The sequence below is a fragment of the Drosophila nasuta genome, chromosome 3 (genome assembly GCF_023558535.2).
Source record: "Drosophila nasuta strain 15112-1781.00 chromosome 3, ASM2355853v1, whole genome shotgun sequence".
NCBI classification, from domain to species: domain Eukaryota; kingdom Metazoa; phylum Arthropoda; class Insecta; order Diptera; family Drosophilidae; genus Drosophila; species Drosophila nasuta.
Window position 1 is genome coordinate 19541859 of NC_083457.1, and position 21251 is coordinate 19563109.

At 34.8% G+C, this 21251-nt stretch overlaps 5 protein-coding genes across 5 annotated transcripts; 2 read left to right on the forward strand and 3 right to left on the reverse strand.

Moving 5' to 3' along the window:
* Positions 1-1817: 1817 nt before the first annotated feature.
* LOC132792756 (fas apoptotic inhibitory molecule 1) lies at positions 1818-6014 on the reverse strand. Its single transcript, XM_060802223.1, has 4 exons — positions 5462-6014; positions 5277-5342; positions 2157-2456; positions 1818-2093 (listed from the first exon to the last, which is right to left on the reverse strand). The coding sequence occupies exons 1-4, from the start codon at positions 5597-5599 to the stop codon at positions 1902-1904; spliced, it is 696 nt and encodes a 231-aa protein (XP_060658206.1). The 5' UTR covers positions 5600-6014; the 3' UTR covers positions 1818-1901.
* A 2421-nt stretch (positions 6015-8435) lies between these two features.
* LOC132792759 (uncharacterized) lies at positions 8436-9897 on the reverse strand. Its single transcript, XM_060802225.1, has 2 exons — positions 9254-9897; positions 8436-9169 (listed from the first exon to the last, which is right to left on the reverse strand). The coding sequence occupies exons 1-2, from the start codon at positions 9665-9667 to the stop codon at positions 9140-9142; spliced, it is 444 nt and encodes a 147-aa protein (XP_060658208.1). The 5' UTR covers positions 9668-9897; the 3' UTR covers positions 8436-9139.
* Positions 9898-12837: 2940 nt separating this feature from the next.
* LOC132792757 (uncharacterized) lies at positions 12838-13750 on the forward strand. Its single transcript, XM_060802224.1, has 2 exons — positions 12838-13045; positions 13117-13750. The coding sequence occupies exons 1-2, from the start codon at positions 12928-12930 to the stop codon at positions 13656-13658; spliced, it is 660 nt and encodes a 219-aa protein (XP_060658207.1). The 5' UTR covers positions 12838-12927; the 3' UTR covers positions 13659-13750.
* A 70-nt stretch (positions 13751-13820) lies between these two features.
* On the forward strand, positions 13821-14388 carry LOC132792760 (uncharacterized). Its single transcript, XM_060802226.1, has 2 exons — positions 13821-13920; positions 13985-14388. Exons 1-2 carry the CDS (start codon positions 13890-13892, stop codon positions 14341-14343), a joined length of 390 nt encoding a protein of 129 aa, XP_060658209.1. The 5' UTR covers positions 13821-13889; the 3' UTR covers positions 14344-14388.
* A 1262-nt stretch (positions 14389-15650) lies between these two features.
* LOC132788847 (protein lap1) lies at positions 15651-20634 on the reverse strand. The gene is made up of 6 exons (XM_060796479.1): positions 20283-20634; positions 19918-20186; positions 19714-19849; positions 19356-19645; positions 17385-19298; positions 15651-17314 (listed from the first exon to the last, which is right to left on the reverse strand). Exons 2-6 carry the CDS (start codon positions 20071-20073, stop codon positions 17138-17140), a joined length of 2673 nt encoding a protein of 890 aa, XP_060652462.1. The 5' UTR covers positions 20074-20186; positions 20283-20634; the 3' UTR covers positions 15651-17137.
* Positions 20635-21251: the final 617 nt, after the last annotated feature.

Below are 21251 nucleotides of genomic sequence, written 5' to 3' on the forward strand. Positions count from 1 at the left end.
GCACCTAGGCATCTAGCTAGGCGAATTCTATGCATGCCGAAGCAACAACAACAACAACAACAATTTCAAAACTCAATGCAAGACTTTTCAGCAACAACAGCGTTAAAAAAGACACCCAAAAAGAAGACAAAATAATAAAAGTATGCAAAAGATACAACAATTTTTAAGCTAATAAATCTACAACAAAATTATACATACAAAAATATATATAGATATAATTTTTAAATATTTAAAAGCAAGACATTTAATTTTACTATAAAAAGATAGAAACACGAGACAAAAAAAAATGGAAATCCATTATATTTAAGAGCGTAATGATGTGTAAAATGTATGTGTGTTAGTATTAGTGGGCAGAATGGTTTTTAAAAGCAACAGAAACAAATGATAAATATGTGTGTAAGCAGAAAATGCATTAAAGTAAAGTATAGAAATAATGATTTAACTGGCAAAATTATCAAAAGTGAAAAAAATACTTATCAAAATATTTGATTGCACGGTCGATAAATCGTGCATAAAGAATGATTAATAATATTATTAGAAAATCTGCAATTTTTGTATTTTCTGTGTTGTTATACAAAATGATAAAAACAAAAACAAGAGATCACACATCCGTCTATTGGCAATATATATATTTGATTTTGTTAAGTATTAGAAACATTACGTTGTCCAACACATTCCACATTGTACTTACTATACAAATGAAAAGTTGTTAAATTATTGTATCGGTATAAGTAATTAAACATTAAATTTTCCAACAAGCAATAAAATTATGATTATTCTCACTGTCCTCGATCATTGTTTACATTAGTTGTAATCGTATCCAAATTGATTGCTAGAAAATTGTTCCAATTCGAAGTTTTAAATTGATGACAGTTGAAAAAAAAACAAATATACAAATATATAAAGCAAGATAAATATATATCTAAAAATAAAACTGTAAATTATGTTTTTATAACCCTTAAATGAGTAGACATATTAATAATTGAAATCGATAACGAAGACAGAATTAAATTAGTGTTAACAAACAAAAATATCATTGTGTTGCTTCAACCTTAATGACAATTATAAACAAATTGTGTTTTTAAGTATTTACAAAATTTTTGAAATGAATCGCGTATATGATAAATAAATTAATGAAAAACAAAAGAAAATGTTAATTGTTAATGTATTCAAAGTGACAACACATAAGCAATTTAAAATTATGAAACACTTGAAGGAAGAAAAAACAGTTTTTGATTAAACACAAAGAAATAATAGCAAACAATCAATTAAATACCTAACATAGTACATAACATAATTTATATACCTACATACATACATGCATACATACGTACATACTAACACATTAATCATATTTAGAGTGCACATTTTTATTGTAAAGAAAAACAAAAAACCAAAAAATGTAGTTACAGTCAGTCAGCGGAATATATTATTCGAAAAGTTCTCCAGTTACACACACACACACACACAGTTTAGAGCCAGAAACAAAATTAATTTCTAGAATTTCTACTAAATTTATACTATTTTTTTAAGATGATGAAAAATGAAACTTAGTTTAATTATACATAACACTATTGTATGTCTGTTTCTGCGACTTTTTTCATACTGCTGTTTTTCAATTATTGTGTTTGAATGTTTTTATACGTATACTTAATGCACTTTGAGTACTTTGAATGCTAGCAAAATGTCAAACGAAATTGAGAACGTAAACAACTTGCGTTACAATTATGCATATAAACAAACGAATAAACTATTGTGTAAGTAAAACTAAATACAGTTTTCTTAATTATGTGGGGGAGAAAAGTGAATGAAAAGTATTTTATATTAAATGTTTTCCGTTTTTTATTAAGAATCTATGCTAATAATATTCTGAGTAACAAATGCAAATGTGTCCGCTTTGTTCAGTTCGTCTGCAATATAGAGACGGGTTCCTGCATAATCTGTTGAATCTTTGCCTCGGGCACCAACTCATCATTGGCCAGCAGTGTGTGCACAATCCCGTCATGCTTGTTGCCACTCGATCGCGCTTGCAGCACAAACTTGGTCTCGTTGAGCACAAAGCTCGTGTCCGTGCCTCCGTGCACGAATGCAGCCTAGAAAAAATACAAAAGTGAAAGGCTGTTTCTTTTCCCATTTTCTTCTTCATTTGTACCCACCGTCTCCTCACGCAGTTCATCGTTCACATACAGACTGAGTGTGTCCAGCTTGAGCATTATGCGATATTCCTGAGGCGCATCCGCTTCGTCCGTTTGACTCGAGCCACAAGTGTACAGCCAAAGGCGATACTGACGCGTCAGTTCCTCGGTGTACTGGGCATGTGGTTTTCCATCTATGTAGAGTAAATACTCGTACTTGAAACCCGGTGCAGGATCCACTCGTATAATGCAGCGCGCCTGTTCAATGCTGAACGTATCCTCGCCCACCAGCTTGAACATCCAATCACGACGGAGCACCTCCTGCAATTGCAATTATCAAGAGGCGGGGCTATTAAAATTGCAAAAGACATGCTCCATAATGGATGAGGAGGTAAAGGCAGTTTGAAAACACGATTTAGTTTTGATAAATTGCACAGATAATCTGCAAGTCATTTAGTGGAACTTTTGACGTTTAATGCTCAATCAAACTTAATGTAGCGAAACCTAATATTGTTGTGTGACCTTGTGGTTGCTTAAACAGCATTTAAGTAATCGTATAGACAGCACTTGCAGGCAAGCATTTTAATAATATTTAGGCCAATAATATTGCAAATTAAAAATTTAAAAAATGACATATTTAAGGTCTAATTAGAAATTGTTTTATTTAAAGTTGATTTACAAATCTTCAGATTCAGCTTTTATTACATTTAACATTAAAGCTATAATTTATTTAATCTTAATAAAAGTATTTTGTTTTGGGATTTTTCTAAAAATATGATAATAAATAAATAATCAAATTTTACTTTGATTTAATTTAATATTGAAGCAAATATTATACTCTGATGAAAATGTTACGTGCGACATTATCTAAAGTGAGAAAAACACATATAGAAAGATTCTGTTATTTTGATTTGATTAGCACAATAATTAGAGGTAAGAATGATTTTGGAATTATTTTCTGTTATAAGATATTTTCTGATTTAAGATAATTGCAAAAAAAAGGACGAAATTGTACTCAAACCAAAAAAAAATGTCAAATTTACATATTTTATCGTAAAACAAAAAAAATTAAAATCAATCTTAGCTCTAAATATAATGCTAATTCAGAGATATATGAAAAACCTTTATTAATTTTCAAAATTTTTTCAGTTTTTTCATTGTAAATAGAGCACGCTACAAATTCCGCTAGAAAATTACCAATATTTATTTTATAAAAGATTATTTTTAGTGTGTTTTTGAAAATGTTATTTATTTTATATGATTTTGCTAAGATGAATTTTTTTTCACTCATAATTCTTTTTATTTTAGATAACAAATATGTTTTATTGAAAATATTTGAATGAATAAATTATTACTTGAGTGTGTTTACAATTTTTACTAATTTTATTTGAAAACGAATAGTATTTATAAATGTTGTTTTAATATTCAGCTGATTACTTAATTTAATGATATATTTTTTTTATATTTTGCAATATACCTTATCTCTTTGTCTGCGACTAATAATCAGTTATCAAATCGTTCAATTAATTTAAACGAATTCAGAACTTTCACTCATATTGTTGAAATTATAGTAAATTTATAGCTGCACTTTGCTCAGTCTAAAGATAATATTTATGTCAAAAAAAAATGAACTAATTATTAACAAATATTCTGAGGATTAATTAATTTAAAAAAATATTATATCTAATTTGCCTGAAAGAAATTGGTGCACTTAAAATTTTGATTAATTATTGTTGAATTTATAATAAATCTGGAGCTCAGTCTGAAGACAATTTTTGCGTGGAATAAGAAAAGAATGCATAATATTTTGGGGAATGTATTATTATACCTAATTTCCCAAAGAGAAGTTCGATCAATTAGATCTTTTAATAATTATATTGAAATCTAGAGCTGAGTCTGAATTCTGAGGAATTATTCTTTAAATAGATTATGAAATATAATTTGCCTTAATTAAGTTTGTCCATTTAGAATTTGATGAATTATTGTTGAATATACATATTATGAATATAGAGTTTAGTCCATCATATAGACAACATTTTCGTCGAATAAGAATGAAATTTATAAAATTCCGAGAATTAATTCCTATAATAGATAATTATACCTAATTTGTCTAAGAGGATTTCGACCAATAAAAACTTTGAATAATAATTATTGAATTTAGAATAGTCTGAAGACAACAAGAATCAAATTCATAATATTCTGAGGAATTGTTCTTTTAATTGACTATTAAATCTAATTTGCCTGAAAAAGTTTGATTCATTATTGTTGAACTTATAATAAATCTGGAGCTCAGTCTGAAGACAACATTTTCCTCGAATGTAAGCTAGAATAATGTCCATAATTGGTATAATTTTAGAGTACCTCACTGTGCAGAGAGCATTCCACATTTGAGTACATATATTGAGCAACTTTGATACATTATTTTTAAATTTATAATAAAACTGAAGACAACATTTTCGTCGAACAATAATAGATTTCACTATATTCTGAAGAAATATTCTTTTAATAGATTAAATCTAATTTACTTTAAAGAAATTGTGCACTTAATACTTTGATTAGTTATTTTTTAATTTATAATAAATCTAGATCTTAGTCTGAAGTCAACATTTTCGTCAAACAAGAATATAACTTATGATATTCTGAGGAAGTATTCTTTTAATAGATTAAGTCTAATTTCCCTTAAAGAAGTTGACTTAAAACTTTGATTAATTATTGTTGAATTTATAATAAATCTGGAGCTCAGTCTAAAGACAACATTTTCCTCTAATGTAAGCTAGAATAATGTCCATAATTTGTATAATTTTATAGTACCTCACTGTGCAGAGATCAATCCACATTTGTGTCCATGAATCATATGGAGCGACTTTGATTTATTATTTTTGAATTTATAATACATGTAGAACTCAGTCTAAAGACAACATTTTAGTATCAAAAGAATATAATTCATGATATTGTAAAGAAATATTCATTTAATAGATGAAATCTAATTTGCTTTCAATTTGCTTTGCTGGAGCTCAGTCTAAAGACAACATTTTCCTCGAATGTACATAAGCTAGAATAATGTCCATAATTGGTATAATTTTAGAGTACCTCACTGTGCAGAGAGCATTCCACATTTGTGTACATATATTGAACACTTACCCGACCATTGACCCAAATCATGCGACGTCCACTGGTGGTTCCGTGTTCCAGTTCGATGCGATACATCTAGGCGCAGTGAAAGTTAATTAAATGTTAATCAATCTGGGATGAATGTGAAATGAAATGTGGTATTTTTTGTGTTTTGTTTTTTTTTTTTTCGTTTTTGTTGATGTATTTGACAGCACCTTGCCATTGATGGGAGCACACCATTGGGCGACAATGTTGTCTTTGTTGTAGCGCTGAGCCTCGGGCACATGATCCAGACTCATGATAGGCTCCGTGGACAAGTTCTCTAGGCGCAGCAGAGGCGAGAGAAAGGACATTGCTCGCTTGCCGTCAGGTGGCCGCCAATGAAAATCGATTGCGGTAAATAGCAATTTAGTTATTGCATTAAAAATGCAACAGCGAACGCGGCGCGTTCGGCGTTTCAGATTATCAGATTACACAATGCAACAGTGAAATGTGAGTACTAGAAAAACTAGAAATCAGCACAAATGATGGTAATAGAAAAGAACGCAGTGTTTAATCTCATTAACATTCGCATTTAACACCATTGACAGAGACACCTTTGATTTAAGCCCAATTCACACGCTTCATGTATTTTATTTTATTTATATATGATACATATATAGCGACGCGTTTTAACGGCAACGGAAATGCGACGCCAACGACAACGACAGCAACTACGACGACGACGAACCGTCAGCATTCAGCGTCAATGGCACACTAAACAACACACACAATAATGGCGAAAGGAACTGAAGAAAGAATTTGTGTATAGTCGTTGTGTGTAGTGTGGCAAGTAGTGTGTAGTGAAGTGGCCTCAGTGCTAGCGTTTGGGTTTGAGGTTGAGTTTGGGTCTGCTTCTGGTCGAGTTGCGTTGTCGATGGCTCTTTCTGTTGTGGCTAGAAAAAGTGCAGAGCCACAGCTACAGCTACAGCTACAGCTATAGCCATCGTCATAGTTAGAGCGCCGCATGGCGCCAAAACAGAGTTGATTTGTTTCGCTTCAAGTGTATGCGTGTGTATTGGTACACACATTACGTGTGTGTGTCAGTGTGTGTATGGTTAAGCCCCACTTCTGAGCACACACTCTCTATTCGTATGTGTGTGTTGGCTGTGTGCTAACATTTGCACACATGTCGCAGTCGCAGTCGCCGTCGTCGTCGAGCATAAAAATAAACTTTAGTTTTTGAGCAGCCCCAAGCGCCGACAAGTATGCAATTGTTATGGCTGTGTAGCCAAGGGGTAGCATAACTCAAGCAAGGGCTTCGGCTTCGGCTTCGTCAACGCACGCACCACGCAAAACTTAGCCCATAAATTACGTATACGCAATCATCCATCATAACAAAACGAATGTCGTTCGAATTTAAATTTATTTTCAAAACACTTTTTTTTGAGGGGGTAGAGTATCTTGAAGTCATCTTTATCGCTGCTACTCGACACGATTGCAATCGAAACTCAAATTGAGCGTAAGACAACACTTTTCCTTTGGTCACATCAATTGGCTGACCTCCCTCCAATCCTCCTTCTCCTTGTGCTCACATATAAATGTGACAATTATATTGCTCGCGGCTGGTTGGAATAAATTTGAGGCAGGCAACATACGCTTCTTGTCGCCATCTCTTCTCTCTCTATCTCTCTCACTCTCCCCGCTCCTGGGCGTCGCAAATTTGTCGCATTTTGTTTGGGCTGTCATGTTTATGGCGTAATATTTTGCGGCCATAAATACACGCCAAAAATGCTAATGACCGCTTACGACGATGAGGTTACAGGGCGGCAGGCAGAGAGACGGGTAAACAAAGCGGCGAGTTAGATAGATGGATAGACGGTTAGGATAGTGTGACAGTTTGCGTTAGTTTTGTATTTCAATTCGCCAAAAAAAACAAGTATTGATAAATGTATTTGGCACACAGCGGAGCTCCAGGCACATCATATGTCAAATTTGGGCCTTGACGAATATTCTTAGCACTTCGATTGTCTTGGTGTGCGAATGTCTCTCTCTCTCTCTATGGGTGGGTGAGGGTGTGGGTGTGTGGTGTGGGGGCGTATAATAGAAAGAGAAAATAACAAAAAGCTACATTTACCACACGCGAAGGTCAATGCAAAGCGCCGTTTCAAGCCGCTTTCAGCAAAGCGCGACTGTATGTACTTTTGCCGTAGTTATTGTATAGTTGTTACCGCTTTTGCTTGCCCCCAAAGCGGCAATATAAACAACAACTATATCAAAAGCAACAGCAACAAGAGTCCATGGAGATAACGAAGCGAAACATGACAAGGACAAGGCCCCCAACTGGCAGCTGATAGGCGGCAGAGTGGAAGCAATTCAAAGCGTCATTCTCTCTCTCTCTCTCTCTCTCTCTTTCTGTCTCTCTGTAAACGTGTGTTCGCGTAATTACTTCTCTACCGCCCGCTTCGCATATTGCATATGCGAGGGAGAGCGAGTACAACAAATACATGTATAGTATTGTGTATCTTACAGATACAGATACAGATACTTAGTCATATAACATAACTGACACACTTTGCAACAACAAATGAATGTTGACACTCTCCTTTTTGCCACACAATGCGGAAACACTGCGATCCGCGGATTTGCCACTGCAAAAGATGCAATATGCGAGAGCTAAGTCCACATCAGATGTGTTCGAGAGTCTTTGAATGTCAGCAAACTATTATGGTGATTTATATGTAATAAGTAAGTCATACATATGTTACTCTGATTAATAATGTAGACAATTAATTTTATTCATTTATTTTGTTAAAAATTACTGTACTTTAGTTAGTTCTTAACATTTCAAATTTCAATTTATGTCTATGGTAAGGCCACATGAGAAAGCCATCTTAAGTGAATGAATTGTTTGATTGGTTTGTCAGATAAATGTTGTACATTCTGTAACAAAATATAATATATGAAATTTTGTCATACTACAATGTATTTTGTGTTATGTTCTATTTACAGAAATTGAATTACAAATTACAGTTTATTACTATCATATGATGTGGAAACTCTTTGAATGTCAACGAACGTTTATGGAATGAATATGAATTATTGGAATGTGGCAAAGGAATGTTGCATATTCAATAAAAATAATATTGAAATTATCATACTACCATAAATAAATAAAAATCTAACCCTTTATTTTACTTTGAGTTAGTTACTTTAATTTAAAATTATAATTAGGTTCAATGTCAGTGAACTTCTACGATGAATTATTAAAAAATATTGTTCTATATTGTTCTGCAATTTACGTACTACACAAGGTTAGAATGTTTTATTGTATATTAATTTATTTTCTTTACAATTATAGAAATTAGAAATAGTTCAACTAACAAATCACACCACAAATTACATTTGATGGGACGTCTTCTAGTGCTAACGAATTACTTGAATATATTAGACAAAAGTTGTTGATTCTGTAAATAAAGAAAAAACAAATAATTTGCATAGTACAAAATAATAATATAATTATGTGTGGTAATATAATATAATAGTTTATTTTATTTATTTATTTGCAAAAATTTGATTTAGCTCCATTAATTACAGGGGTTTCAATGTTAGTCAACGTTTACGGTTAATTTTTAAAATTCTCAACAGAAAAAATGTGGTATATTCTGTTATTTTACAGAATTTACAATTTACATACTACGAAAATATGATATAAACAATTTAAAAAATAATAATTTATTTTTCACTACTAACTATGAAAGTCTTTCATTAATACTGAAACACGCAGAATTGAATATGTCACATAAATTATGCAAATTCTGAATATTCAAAAATGTATTTTATTTCATTTACAGTTTGTGTTATTACTTCCGAATTACAATCTATTGACACTTTAATTTTAAAATCTTGTCTATTTAAGGCTTCCTCTGCTTCAGAAATTCTTGCTGCAAAAAGCAAACATAGTTAATTATTTGCTGGGCTTGTTCGTTAAGACTGTCGATCATTGCTTGGTAAACAGTATTGTCGACCTTAAAGTGCTTAACATCTTTCTTTTGACAGGTTCTTTCCATCACATTCTCTGAAATCCATTTCTCATTGCTGAGTTTATTCTTTGTAGCACGAAGAACGGACTTGGCATCAATTGTGCGGCCAAATGAAATGCAGGCATCGGTTGTCTTATTAATGCTGAACACATAATGCGTGGTCAAATTGTCTACTTTAATAATATTCATCAGAAGATTTTCCATAACGAACTTTTTCTCAGCGCTCACATTCGGATCACCCATGACAAGTTGAGATAATCTTTTTGTGAACTCCGATTTGAATTCACATTTTGTTATTTCTCTTTTCCTATTGGTGTTTTTCGGGAAATGACCGCCAATAGCCAAAATATTGTTTTTAGATGTTAAACGTTCGCTTGCATCCATTGCCGAATTTTCCATTTTATTGTTAAATTAAATTAAATTTCAATAAACCACAAATATGACACCAACTCTTCGCACAGTGCAAGTTCAAGTGAATTGCTAACAAATTTATAAACAGACACAAAGCTTTTATGCTTTTGGTTGGTGAAATTCACGTATTTGTATTTCGCTATGGGAAGAATGTGAGCTTGTCCAATCACAAAATTAGTCATCAGTACCATTTTAATCAGCTGTGTGGCAAGTAATCTAAACACAAACAAACAAGAAAAGCACAGTTGAGTGTATATCTACATTAACTTCTAAATACATTTGTTTTATATATTTATGTTTCTTGAAAATTTTTGATACTAATTTTAAAAGTTATTTATGAAATAATTGTTTATGGCAAAAGTCTATTTTTTTGACAATCTGGTATATATTTTATAATTGATGGTATATTTTTAAATTAAATATGTAAATATACCAAATATTCGGTATATTTTCAGTATTTTTGTTATATTAATTAGGTAAATTTAAGAAATTCACACCGCGCTGTTTTGCACTCGACTCAAGGTGCTTACAAATGTGCAAAGAATTAAATATACACTGTCAGATAAATGATATGATTCTGTAAAATAATTTAAGAAATTGGAAAACAATAAAAATATAATTTAATCATATAATTATACAAAATATAATAGTTTATTACGTTTACTTTACAATTAGTACCATTAATTATAAATTACAATCTATTACTATCGCTTTAATTTTAAAATCGAGTCAATTTACAGCTTCCTCTGCTTCCGAAATTCCTGTTGCAAAAAGCAAACATAGTTCAATATTTGCCTTTTTTGTTCCGTAATACTGTCGCTTTTTGCTTGGTAAACCATATCGTCGACCTTAAAACGCTTAGCGTCTTTGTTGTCAAAGGTTCTTTCCATCACATATTCCGAAATCCATTTCTCGTTGCTGAGTTTCTTTTTTATTGCACGAAAAACGGACTTGGCATCAATTATGCGAGAGTAAGAAATCCACTCATCGGTGGTTTTATTAATGCTAAACACATAATGCTGGGTCAGATCGTCGACTTTGACAATATTCAAATATATCTCATCCATAACGAACTTGTCCTCAGCAATCACATTCGGATCACCCATGACAAGTTGCGATAATCTTTTTGTAAACGCCGAATTGAAATCAGGTTTGGTTATTTCTTTTTTCTTGTTTGTGCTTCTTCGTATTCTTGGATCGCCAATAGCCAAAATATTGTTTTTAGACGTTGAAGGTTCGTTTGTATCGGAATCCATTGCAGAATTTTTCATTTTATTTAATTATATTTCAGTAAACCACAAATATGACAACAACTCTTCACAATGAAAGTCCAAGTAAACTGCTGACAAAGTTATAAACAAACTGCAAGCTTTAAAGCTTTCGGTTTGTGAAATTGTTCGTATTTCGTTATGGGTAGAATGTAAACTTGTTCAAAATTAGTCATCAATACCATTTTAATCAGCTGTGTGGCAGGTAATCTAAGCACAAACAAACAAGAAAAGCACAGTTGACATTAACTTTTAAATACATTTATTTTATATATTTATGTTCCTGAAAATTTAGTTGCCATCATATATACATTTTGACAGTTTTTTTTAAAGAAATAATTAAATATGACAAAAGTCTTTGTTTGAAAATCTGGTATATATTTTATGCTTTGTGGTATATTTTAAATAAAATATACAAATATAACAAATAGTTGGAATATTTTCCGTATTTACAATTAGTGCCATTAATTTTAAATTACAATCTATTACTATCGCTTTAATTTTAAAATCGAGTCAATTTACAGCTTCCTCTGCTTCCGAAATTCCTGTTGCAGAAAGCAAACATAGTTAAATACTTGCCTTCTTTGTTCCTTAATACTTTCACTCTTTGCTTGGTAAACCATATCATCGACCTTACAACGCTTTGTGTATTTGTTGTCAAAGGTTCTTTCCATAACATATTCTGAAATCCATTTCTCTTTGCTCAGTTTCTTTTTTATAGCACGAAAAACGGACTTGACATCAATTATCTGAACATGAGACATCCACTCATCGGTTGTGTTATTATTAATGCTAAACACATAATGCTGGGTCAGATCGTCGACTTTGACAATATTCAAATATATCTCATCCATAACGAACTTATCCTCAGCAATCACATTCGGATCACCCATGACAAGTTGCGATAATCTTTTTGTGAACGCCGAATTAAAATCACGTTTTGCTCTATCTCTTTTCTTATGTGGGTTTCTTGGGTGGTGATCTCCAATAGATAAAATATTGTTCTTTGGCGTTAAACATATATTTGTATCGGAATCCATTGCACAATTTTCCATTATTTGTAATATTTGTTTATATTTTAATGAACTACAACTCTTCACAGTAATAGTCCAAGTGAGCTGCTGACAAATTTATAAACACACAGTAAGCTTTAAAAAGAGCTTTGAAGCTTTTGCTTGGTGAAATTGTTTGGGAAGATTGTAAACTTGTCCAACCACAAAATTAGCCATCAGCTGTAACTGAGTGTTTTTTTTTATATATATATAAATTAATAAGTTTATTTAATAGTATTATTTGATAACAAATTGTTTATTCTAACATTACAATTTTTTGTTTTTATGTTGTTGGTGTAAATAGCAAATAAATTGAACTATTTTCCTGTCGTGTTCTCATAGGCATTCACAGACCTTAGTTACAATATAGCCGTCGGATCGGCGTAGATTAAAATTAGATTTATTATTAAAAGATATTTTCAGTACATTGTCAGAAATCCAGTTTTCCGAGCTGAGATTTCTTTTCATAGGTCGTAGCATAGTTTTCGCATCCACTACTGTGCGAGCCCAAACAATGTTTCCGTTGTCGGAGTCTTGATAGTTAAAATAATAATGTTGAGTATTATTATTTACTTGCACACTTTTAACTTTGAACTCATACTCAATATATTTGTCACATTTATTTGGCTTTGAATTTCCATTAACAAGACGACTCAAATGTGTCTCAAAGTCTTTGTTAAAATTGTCGCTCTCCAGTTTTGGCAATTTTACGATCGCTTCTAGATCTCCTATAGCAATTACAATAAAATTTATAGATTCATTTTTACATTGCATCTCATCTTCGGTCGATGTTGCCTTTGATGTAGATTTTGGTTTGTTTTCCATTGGATCAGCTGAGCACAACTACAAAATGTAAACAAACATCAGTCAAAACTTTCAAGCTTTTCTTGTGAAATAATTTGTATTTCATTATGTGCAGTGTGTTAAAATGCCGACCTATCGAAAGCTTTTGTCATTCACAAGCTACGGCAACACTCAGCTGTGTCAGACAAACAAAAATCAAACAGACAATATTATGGAAAGCGTTAATACAGAACACGATAAAGGTAAAGCTAAATAAAAATTTAAAAAATATTCTTATTAATTATACAATTTTATTATTTTGTAAATTTATAAGATTCATCTGCTGCAATGTCAGCAGTGACGTCGAAGACTAAAGTCTTGGCTATTGGAGATTCAGAGGAAAGTTCAACCGACAATAAGCGTATATCAAAGTACGATCGATACAATTTCCGGGAAGACTTTAAATCCCATTTAGGTTATCTACTAGTAGGAACTCGTAACCCTATTGATGTTATCGATGATTGGGATATTGTTTGGCGGTTTGGAGCTTCGGTGCAAGATAAAGGCAATCATGTGAGACGCTACAGATTTCATTGTGTTAAAGGAAATTCCTGGCTACCTGGAACTTTAATAAATGGACCCGCTCTTTGTGGAAGGGAAGTTATGGATGTAGTTAGAAAACAACTGAAGGAAGAGAATTGGGTATCGGATAATGCGATAGAGACGCCTTTCAAAACACCTCATAGCAAAGAATATTACAACTGTGATCAATACATTCAGCATGTAGTGTCCGTTGCACTGAATTCACAAATTAGTAAACTATTTCTATACTTGTTGCACTTACACAGGGAATATGTGAAAAATAAGAAACAATAAATTAGTAATATTTAGATAATTCTTTTTACATATTTGAATTTAAGAGTATTTAAGTAAGCACAAACAATTTAAATATTCAAAATAAATGAGCTTTTGAGCTTTTCCTTGTGAAATTATCTGAATTTCATTATGTGTAGTGTATTTAGTTGCTGGCAATCTGATGCTTTCAACAGTCGTGAAAAGTTTTGATAGAGTTGAGAAAATCAGTGTGTCCATTTCTGTAAACAAACAATGGACAAACTAACAACAGATGAAAATACAAGTAAATACAAATAAATATAATATATTTATTAAATAAATATAATTATTTATAAAAACTCTCTCAGCTGTTTCAAAAATAAAAGTGTTGGCTATCGGAGATCCCGATGAAGACCTGCCCAAGGAACCAGAAACATCCAAATACTTGTATCAACAAAATCTCCAAGCTGATTTTAGGAAACACTTGGGTTATCTCTTGCTGGGTACTCGCAGTCCCATCGAAGTAGTCGAAGATTGGAGTGCTGTGCGAAGTTTCAAAGCGAAGAGCGTCAAGGAGGATAAAAAGCCAAGACAATATTCCTTTTACTTTACAAAGCCAGGAAAGTGGGTGCCGGGGACCTTAATAAGTGGGCCTGTGTTGCATGGTGCTGCAGCTCTGGAGGAAGTTAAAAAGAGTTTAAGTGAGGAGAATTGGGATATCGGATAATGTGATACAAACTCCGCTCAAGACAAAGAAGAGTAAAGAATATTATAACTGTGATATGTTTATCCAGAAAGTAGTATCAGATGCAATAGATACAGATGGAACTAGACTGTTTAAATATGTGTTAAGCTTGCATAGAGCTTATATGAATGAAAATAAAAGGAGAAAATAAAGTAGTTAAATTAAGCAATGTTTGTTTATGTTTGGTTTAAGACAAATTTCTATAAGCTATTAGAAATTGCATACAAATTTAAAAGATAAAATAAGCTTCAGATGTTGAGTATGAAATCATCTGTGGAAAGCTTTTGCCAATCACAAAGCTCTCTATTAAGATATAAGTCATGAATCAGCTGAGCGAACTTTGCAGTTTGTTTTTAACTTTAAGAGTAAACAAAACAAATATATTTTGCTCTATTTTTAATTAAGGAATAACTAATTAAGGTAACACTTAACTCTGTTATGAAATTCTTTATATTTACAAAAACATATTGCTTCCAGCAGCTATCAGAATGACGTCTAAAGTCTTGGCCATTGAGGATCCCGAAGAAAATATCAAAGCACAGAATTTTAAAAAAGATTTTGAAAAACATTTAGCATTAATCTTAGTTGGAGTTCGCACACCCATCAAAGTTCACGATAACTGGGATTTACTAGAGCAATTTGGAGTTCTTTGCGATAGAACACCACATCGACCTCGTCGTTATAAATTCTTTTGCAATCCAGTTAATTACTTTCCGACTGGTTGGGTTATTTGTGGACACACACTCAGTGCGAAGGCCGTAATGATACATGTAAAAGAGCGGCTTAAGGAAGAAAATTGGATAGCATACAATGTTTTGGAGTTGCCCTTAAGAAAGAAAATTGGACAAGAGTATTACAATAATACCGATAATTATATGCGCGAAGTAGTCTCAGAGTGTTTAGAAGCAGAAAATCGAAGACTAATCGACCATGTGTTAGAATTACATAGAGATTTTATTAAACATAACAGAAAATAAAAAGAAAAAAATTGTTTTTATCCTTTCGTGTATAGTTTAATCAGAAGGCGTAGTTTTTGTCCGTATTTTTCATGTTGTGGGCCTTTTCCTTGGTGACAATTAATTTGCTTAGATAATTGCCTGCCGATAAGAAATGGAGAAACAGAAAAAAACCATCGAAGTGAGCTAAGCATAGGAAGTGGACATTAATCAAACAAGCTCAAGGAGCTTTGTTTTTGCTGTAAGATTAAATCGCAAACAAGACGAAATGACAAAAGGCCACCTCAAGTGAAAAGTTGTGTGTTTATTTATTATTTTCTTTCATGATTCGTTTTGTTTTTGTCTCTGGGTGATTTGTTAGCAGCGCATAGAAACGAAATTCAATTTTCGAATTATGTTTGTGTGCGCCTTACAATAGCTAAATTTGTGTGTGGGTGTGTGTTTGTGATTGAATGGATGTAAATTGTATTGTAAATGTATAATATAGAAATAGCAATGTTCAACTTTAGCACGATTCACCATTAATAACCAGCTAAATAATAATACTGTTCACAACGCCAATGGTATGAGAATTCAACAATTTGTCATAGAAAAATGATTGATCGATCGATTAATATATAAAGACATTAGACATTAAATATAGATTACATGTTACATAAATTGTATATTGTTTAATATACTCGAAGCATTTGTATTTTGTATTGTATGCACCATAACAACTCACATAAACAGCTAATATCTTTGTTAAACTTTAAACTAATTAATTTTGGAACAAATTTGAACAACGCTGGGCGTAAAATAGGCGAGTTGTAAATATATAAATATTTTTTATATGTATGTAAATTTCATATTATTATTAAGTTATTATGTATGTATGTAAATCCTATAAGAACACCACACATGCAGTAAATGCATGTGCGATTATGTTTGTAAATGCTGTCTATATGGTACTCGTAATTGTATGTACGTATAATCAACGCTAATTGCACTATTTATTATTAGATTTCTATTTTAAGATGTATACTATCAATTACACTGGCTGTTGAAAAAAAGAGCACAACGTTGGGATTAAACATAAACTTAAAGAGGGTCAAAACCACATTATTAATATGTTCTACATGATTTAAGTAATCTATCAAGTTTGATACAAATAAATATCTTTAATGAATTCATGAGATTAATGATCAATTCGAATACACAGAAATAATAATATTGCTTCACTTTCAATACCAATTGAATACTGGTCCATATTTTAACAATCTATAACTGAAACCTCATTATTCCTTAACATATTACCTAATAAACATAATTTCATCAAGTCATCAGGTTACATCAACTTCAAGTAACAAGCTTAAATATATTTTTTTTCTTTTCATGTTTTTTTAAAGGCTTTTAGAGCACTACTTATATAGTTAGGAAATTTATATGACTTAAATTAGATTTCGAATACTTAAAATACTTGTGTTTCGTATGAATGAAGAATGTGTTTAAACCCAAAATAAACAGAACTCAGTAGTACATAGAAGTCCACTACGTACATTATTAAAATGGCAGTTGAAATAGATGATAACTAAATGAAATGCAACAACTGGAAGATTGATAATATTGTTTCGTAATAGGAGTAGATAATGTTGAGTCAAAGAAAAGCATTTATGGCGCCAGTGCAAAGGACGTCTATGGCTTGAAAATGCTGTTTTTGCTAAATGCTAATGGTAGGTTGATTTATATTAGCGTTATTTTAAATTGCTTTAGAAAAAATGCGCAAAAGTCTTCGGTCTCGGTTCGGAGTGGATTGTGGGGAAAGTGCTATAAACTTGATATCACTTTCGTGACAGCATTATATTTATAACTGTGCCGCAGTTAAGCAGCACACGTTTGGCATCGCTCAGATTGGCATTGGTCAGGTCATAGCCGTCGATTTCCAATAATTTATCGTTCAGGCTCAGCAGTCGCGCGGCACTCGAATTGGGGGTAATTGCACTTACAAAGATGCCCACCTAGAAAAGATGAAAAACGATTGCAATAAGTAAGCCAATACTCTTTTGTGTAGCATTGCAGTATACGCACCTGATTTAGCAGTTCGGCCACATCAAAGCCAATGCTGTTCTCCCATTTGAGGGTCACCTGCTTCACAGTGGGATTCTTGTGCACCCCAAAGATCCATGTGGATTTCTTATTGCTACCCTTGGATGTGTTGTTGGTCGCTGTAGAGTTCAATGAATGCTGTGATAACGTATCGTCCATTTCCATGGCCATCTCTGTTTCCTGCTGTTGCTCTTCGTCATCAGCCGCCGGTGGCGGAGGCAGATCATTATGCTCGCTGCTGTTGATGTTGTTCTGATAGTCAAGCTCTTCCGTTTGGGCGCCAATTGCTGTTGTCTTGAAATTACTATTGAGCGCATCTTGATAGCTATTGCTCTGCTCGTACAGCGATTGTGTGGGCGACATTGGTGGCTGCTGCTGTTGTTGTTGCAACTGTTGCTGCTGCTTACGCTGACGCATGGATTCGTAGAGTGTCAGATCCTCGGGCGTCTTCTTTGTGTACACACGCGCTATATGATAAGGCGGTGGCTCCATGCGAGGTGGCGCCACAACTGTTTGAGGCTGCAGCGGCTGCAGTTCGTAACTCTGGTCGCCATTTGACAAATGCGTCGTGGGCAACGGCATGGCATTGGCATCCACATACAGCTGCTGATAGTGGGCATCGTAGTTGACCAGTGGCAGTCCATAATACTCCTGCGTTGTTGGCTGCGCCTGCGAAAGCGGCTGCTGGTAGACGCCATAGATGTGCGCTGGATCGCTGGTCGCAACGCCATATATTGCACTTGCTGTGGCATGATCCACAGCATCCTGATTGCTATCACAGTGTGGCATGGCCACCTGGCCATTGGGCACCACAACACGCGCCTCGCGCACTTCACTTGCCCCGCCTGCTGCCGCATTCGCCGCCTGCGCCTGCCGCATGTATTTGGCCATTTGTCGCAGCTCCTTGGGATACGGCGTGGGCGAGCGCATCAAACGCACCGAACTGCCAGCAGGCAGCTGCTCTGGTGTGTGTGGCGGTGCTGCCACATAGCTGCTGGGTTGGCTGGTGTAGCTGGCCGCAGGTTGTGGGGCGGCAGAGCTGCTGTTGTTACCGGCACTCAATATGGTTGCCTCCTCGGCGAAGCAAATGCGACGCGATGGACTCGATGGCTGCTGTGGCTGTTGCTGCTGCTGATGGTTGTTGGCATAGACGAATTCGTATTGCTCCTGCACCTGTTGTTGCTGCTGCTGTGCCTGCATCTTGAATGTGACTTGGGGCAGCATGAAGCACGTCAGCTGCGTTTTATTGCTCGCATCCAAGTACTGCAGTGGGACCAGGGGTTGCGATTGATTGTCGCTTAGCCACAGCGATGTGAGATTCACCAGACTCAGCATTGAAACTGGCAGCGCATTAATGTAGTTATTGACCACATTTAGCACCTTCAGCTTGGCCAGATGGCCAATGTTCTGAGGCAACGCTGACAGCTGATTATTGGCCACGCTGAGAACACTCAATTGGCTGCAGCTGCAGAGCTCGTCGGGCAGCTGGCGTAGTTGATTGTCGTCGGCAAAGAGGAAGCGTAGTTTCACCAAGGAGCCAATAGTGCTGGGTAAACGCATTAGCTTGTTGTGGCTCAGCACCAGCTCCTCCAGCTGTTCCAGGTAGCTTATGCTGTCTGGCAGCTCAGTGAGACCGTTTGACTCACACTTGAAGGTGACTAGCGACTTGAGCATGCCTACGCTAAAGGGGAATGCTTCCAGATTGTTAGAGCACACGGATAACACCTCGACATTGCGCCAATTGCTCAGTTCATTGGGCAGCGCATCCAGCAGATTGCCATTGGCCTCAAAATGCTGCAGTTCACGCAGTTTGCCAATATTTGGCGATACGCGTCGAATTTGATTGAAATCGATCCACAGTTCTCGCAGTGATTTCAGCTCGCCAATGACTTCAGGCTGTGAAGAGACGGTGTCATTAAATTTGTCCAGGAAATAGAATATTCAATTGCTTACCAACTCGGTAAACTCATTGCCGCCAATGTCCAGCCGCTGCAGACTTATCAATCGCACCATGGACTTGGGCAATGTGATGAGATTGTTGAGGCGCACCTCCAAGATGCGCAGATTGACCAAGCGCCCAAAGTTGGCTGGCAAAAACTCCAAGTAGGTCTCATTCAACAACAGCTCCTGCAGCGATATCAGAGACGTGATGGCATCCGGCAATCGTTGCAGACTGTTGCAGCTGAGGTCCAAATGAGTCAGATGCTTGCACGCTTTGATCTCCTCCGGAACACTGACAATAACTGCAAGCAAAAGGCGATAAAGAAGAGTCAGTTAAAGATGAATGGATCTATCTTTGGGTGTGACTCACGATTGCGGTTCAGATCCAAGTGCTGCAGTTGGCGCAGTGAGCCGATGGCCTGTGGTATGCTCTCCAGATTATTGCTGTTCACTTGCAGGACACGCAATCCTTGGCAATAGAAGAGCTGCGGCGGAAGCGTTTGCAGCTGGCAATAGAAATAGATACGTTGGTCAGTTAGATTAGATTAGATTAACGGGAACGTTGTTTACTTACCCTTGCATTGCTCAAGTGCAGCTCCTCGAGTGTGCGCTCGTGTTGCCAGACCTCCGGAAAGGCATCTTGGAGCGGGGTATTGCTGTAGTCCAGCTTGTCTATGACCTCCTCACGTTTAAATTTGAAGCAAGGAAAACATTTGGACAGCAGCGGCATTTTGCCAACGTTTCGTTTGCTTGTATTTGTTTGTTTTTTTTATTGCTCTACGTTCGATATTAAGGCACGGCCGTTGATATTGTTGTTGTTGTTGTTGTTACGATTATTGCGGACTGCGAATTAACATACACACACATACATACAGAATATTCATATGCACACTCTGACAGCGAGTTTGGGCAACACTCAAAGCAAGTCGCATAACTCACCTATGATTCATCGCTGCTTCTGCTGCTGCAGCGGCACAAAGACAGCGGCCGCATTGAACGCTGTTCCGTTACAATTCATTGGCATTTTGTTGGCTTGTTATTGTTCCAACAGTCACACACGCACACACACACATTCATATGTAAATACACAAACAATAATGAGGCTACGTCTGCATGGAGCCGTTTGCTACGTAGCCGGCACCTTGCAAGCCTCTACTCTACTTATATCTATGTATCTTAGCTCACTATATGTATTTTATATTGTGATTTTCGACTAATTTGCGTTTTCTTTAATGTTTTTCGGGTTGAAGATGACAATTTGTGGAGCAGAGCTGTGTTAACTGAGTTCGGAATAAGTTCAAATCAATGAACAGCAGTGAACTGGATCGTTCATTTAGTTCCTTGATATCGTAACTTAGCAGTGGCTCATCGATTGGCAGCACTTAACATTCCGACTGCTGTTAGCAACAGCACACTGGAGAGAGGTTACCCACAAAATTAATTCTAATATTATAGAAATATAATTCAAGAATGTCTTTAACAGGTACTATAATAAATTCATATTACTACATGACTAAATTCACTCATATAATTCAAGGGGTTGCAAACGATTGAAATTAAGAGAGTAGTTCGTAATTTTGCCAACAGATGGCTCCAATTAGAAACAGTTAAAATTCAAATGACATTGACAAATATTCGCAAGTTGCAGCTAATCTAGTTTTATATGCATATTCATATTTGCTATTTTAACTTCCTGAATGCGTAATATTCTGCAAATGAAGCGAACCAGTTAAATCAACATAGTGTAGAAGGAAGTGCAAATTGAGCGTTTCGAGTATTTAAGCAAACAACTAAATGCAAATTTCCAGTCAAGTGGCAATAAATAAATAAATTGAAAAAACTTAGACAAACTTTGAACTGATCGACGGAATGGTAAGAGCTTTAGTAGTGCGAAAATTATACAAATAC

Bases quoted from the DNA above. Each gene is read 5' to 3' on its own strand.
- LOC132788847 (XM_060796479.1), bottom strand. From the start codon at position 20,073: ATGCCGCTGCTGTCCAAATGTTTTCCTTGCTTCAAATTTAAACGTGAG. The intron at 19,850-19,917 runs GTAAGTAAACAA...TTCTATTGCCAG, and splicing joins TGCACTTGAGCAATGCAAGG to CTGCAAACGCTTCCGCCGCA. The intron at 17,315-17,384 runs GTGCGTATACTG...CATCTTTTCTAG, and splicing joins TGGCCGAACTGCTAAATCAG to GTGGGCATCTTTGTAAGTGC.
- LOC132792760 (XM_060802226.1), top strand. From the start codon at position 13,890: ATGGACAAACTAACAACAGATGAAAATACAA. The intron at 13,921-13,984 runs GTAAATACAAAT...AAACTCTCTCAG, and splicing joins AACAACAGATGAAAATACAA to CTGTTTCAAAAATAAAAGTG.
- LOC132792756 (XM_060802223.1), bottom strand. From the start codon at position 5,599: ATGTCCTTTCTCTCGCCTCTGCTGCGCCTAGAGAACTTGTCCACGGAG. The intron at 2,457-5,276 runs GTAAGTGTTCAA...TTGCAATTGCAG, and splicing joins TGATTTGGGTCAATGGTCGG to GAGGTGCTCCGTCGTGATTG. The intron at 2,094-2,156 runs GTGGGTACAAAT...TATTTTTTCTAG, and splicing joins ATGAACTGCGTGAGGAGACG to GCTGCATTCGTGCACGGAGG.
- LOC132792757 (XM_060802224.1), top strand. From the start codon at position 12,928: ATGCCGACCTATCGAAAGCTTTTGTCATTCACAAGCTACGGCAACACT. The intron at 13,046-13,116 runs GTAAAGCTAAAT...TAAATTTATAAG, and splicing joins TAATACAGAACACGATAAAG to ATTCATCTGCTGCAATGTCA.
- LOC132792759 (XM_060802225.1), bottom strand. From the start codon at position 9,667: ATGGAAAATTCGGCAATGGATGCAAGCGAACGTTTAACATCTAAAAAC. The intron at 9,170-9,253 runs GTCGACAATACT...TGCTTTTTGCAG, and splicing joins AAGATGTTAAGCACTTTAAG to CAAGAATTTCTGAAGCAGAG.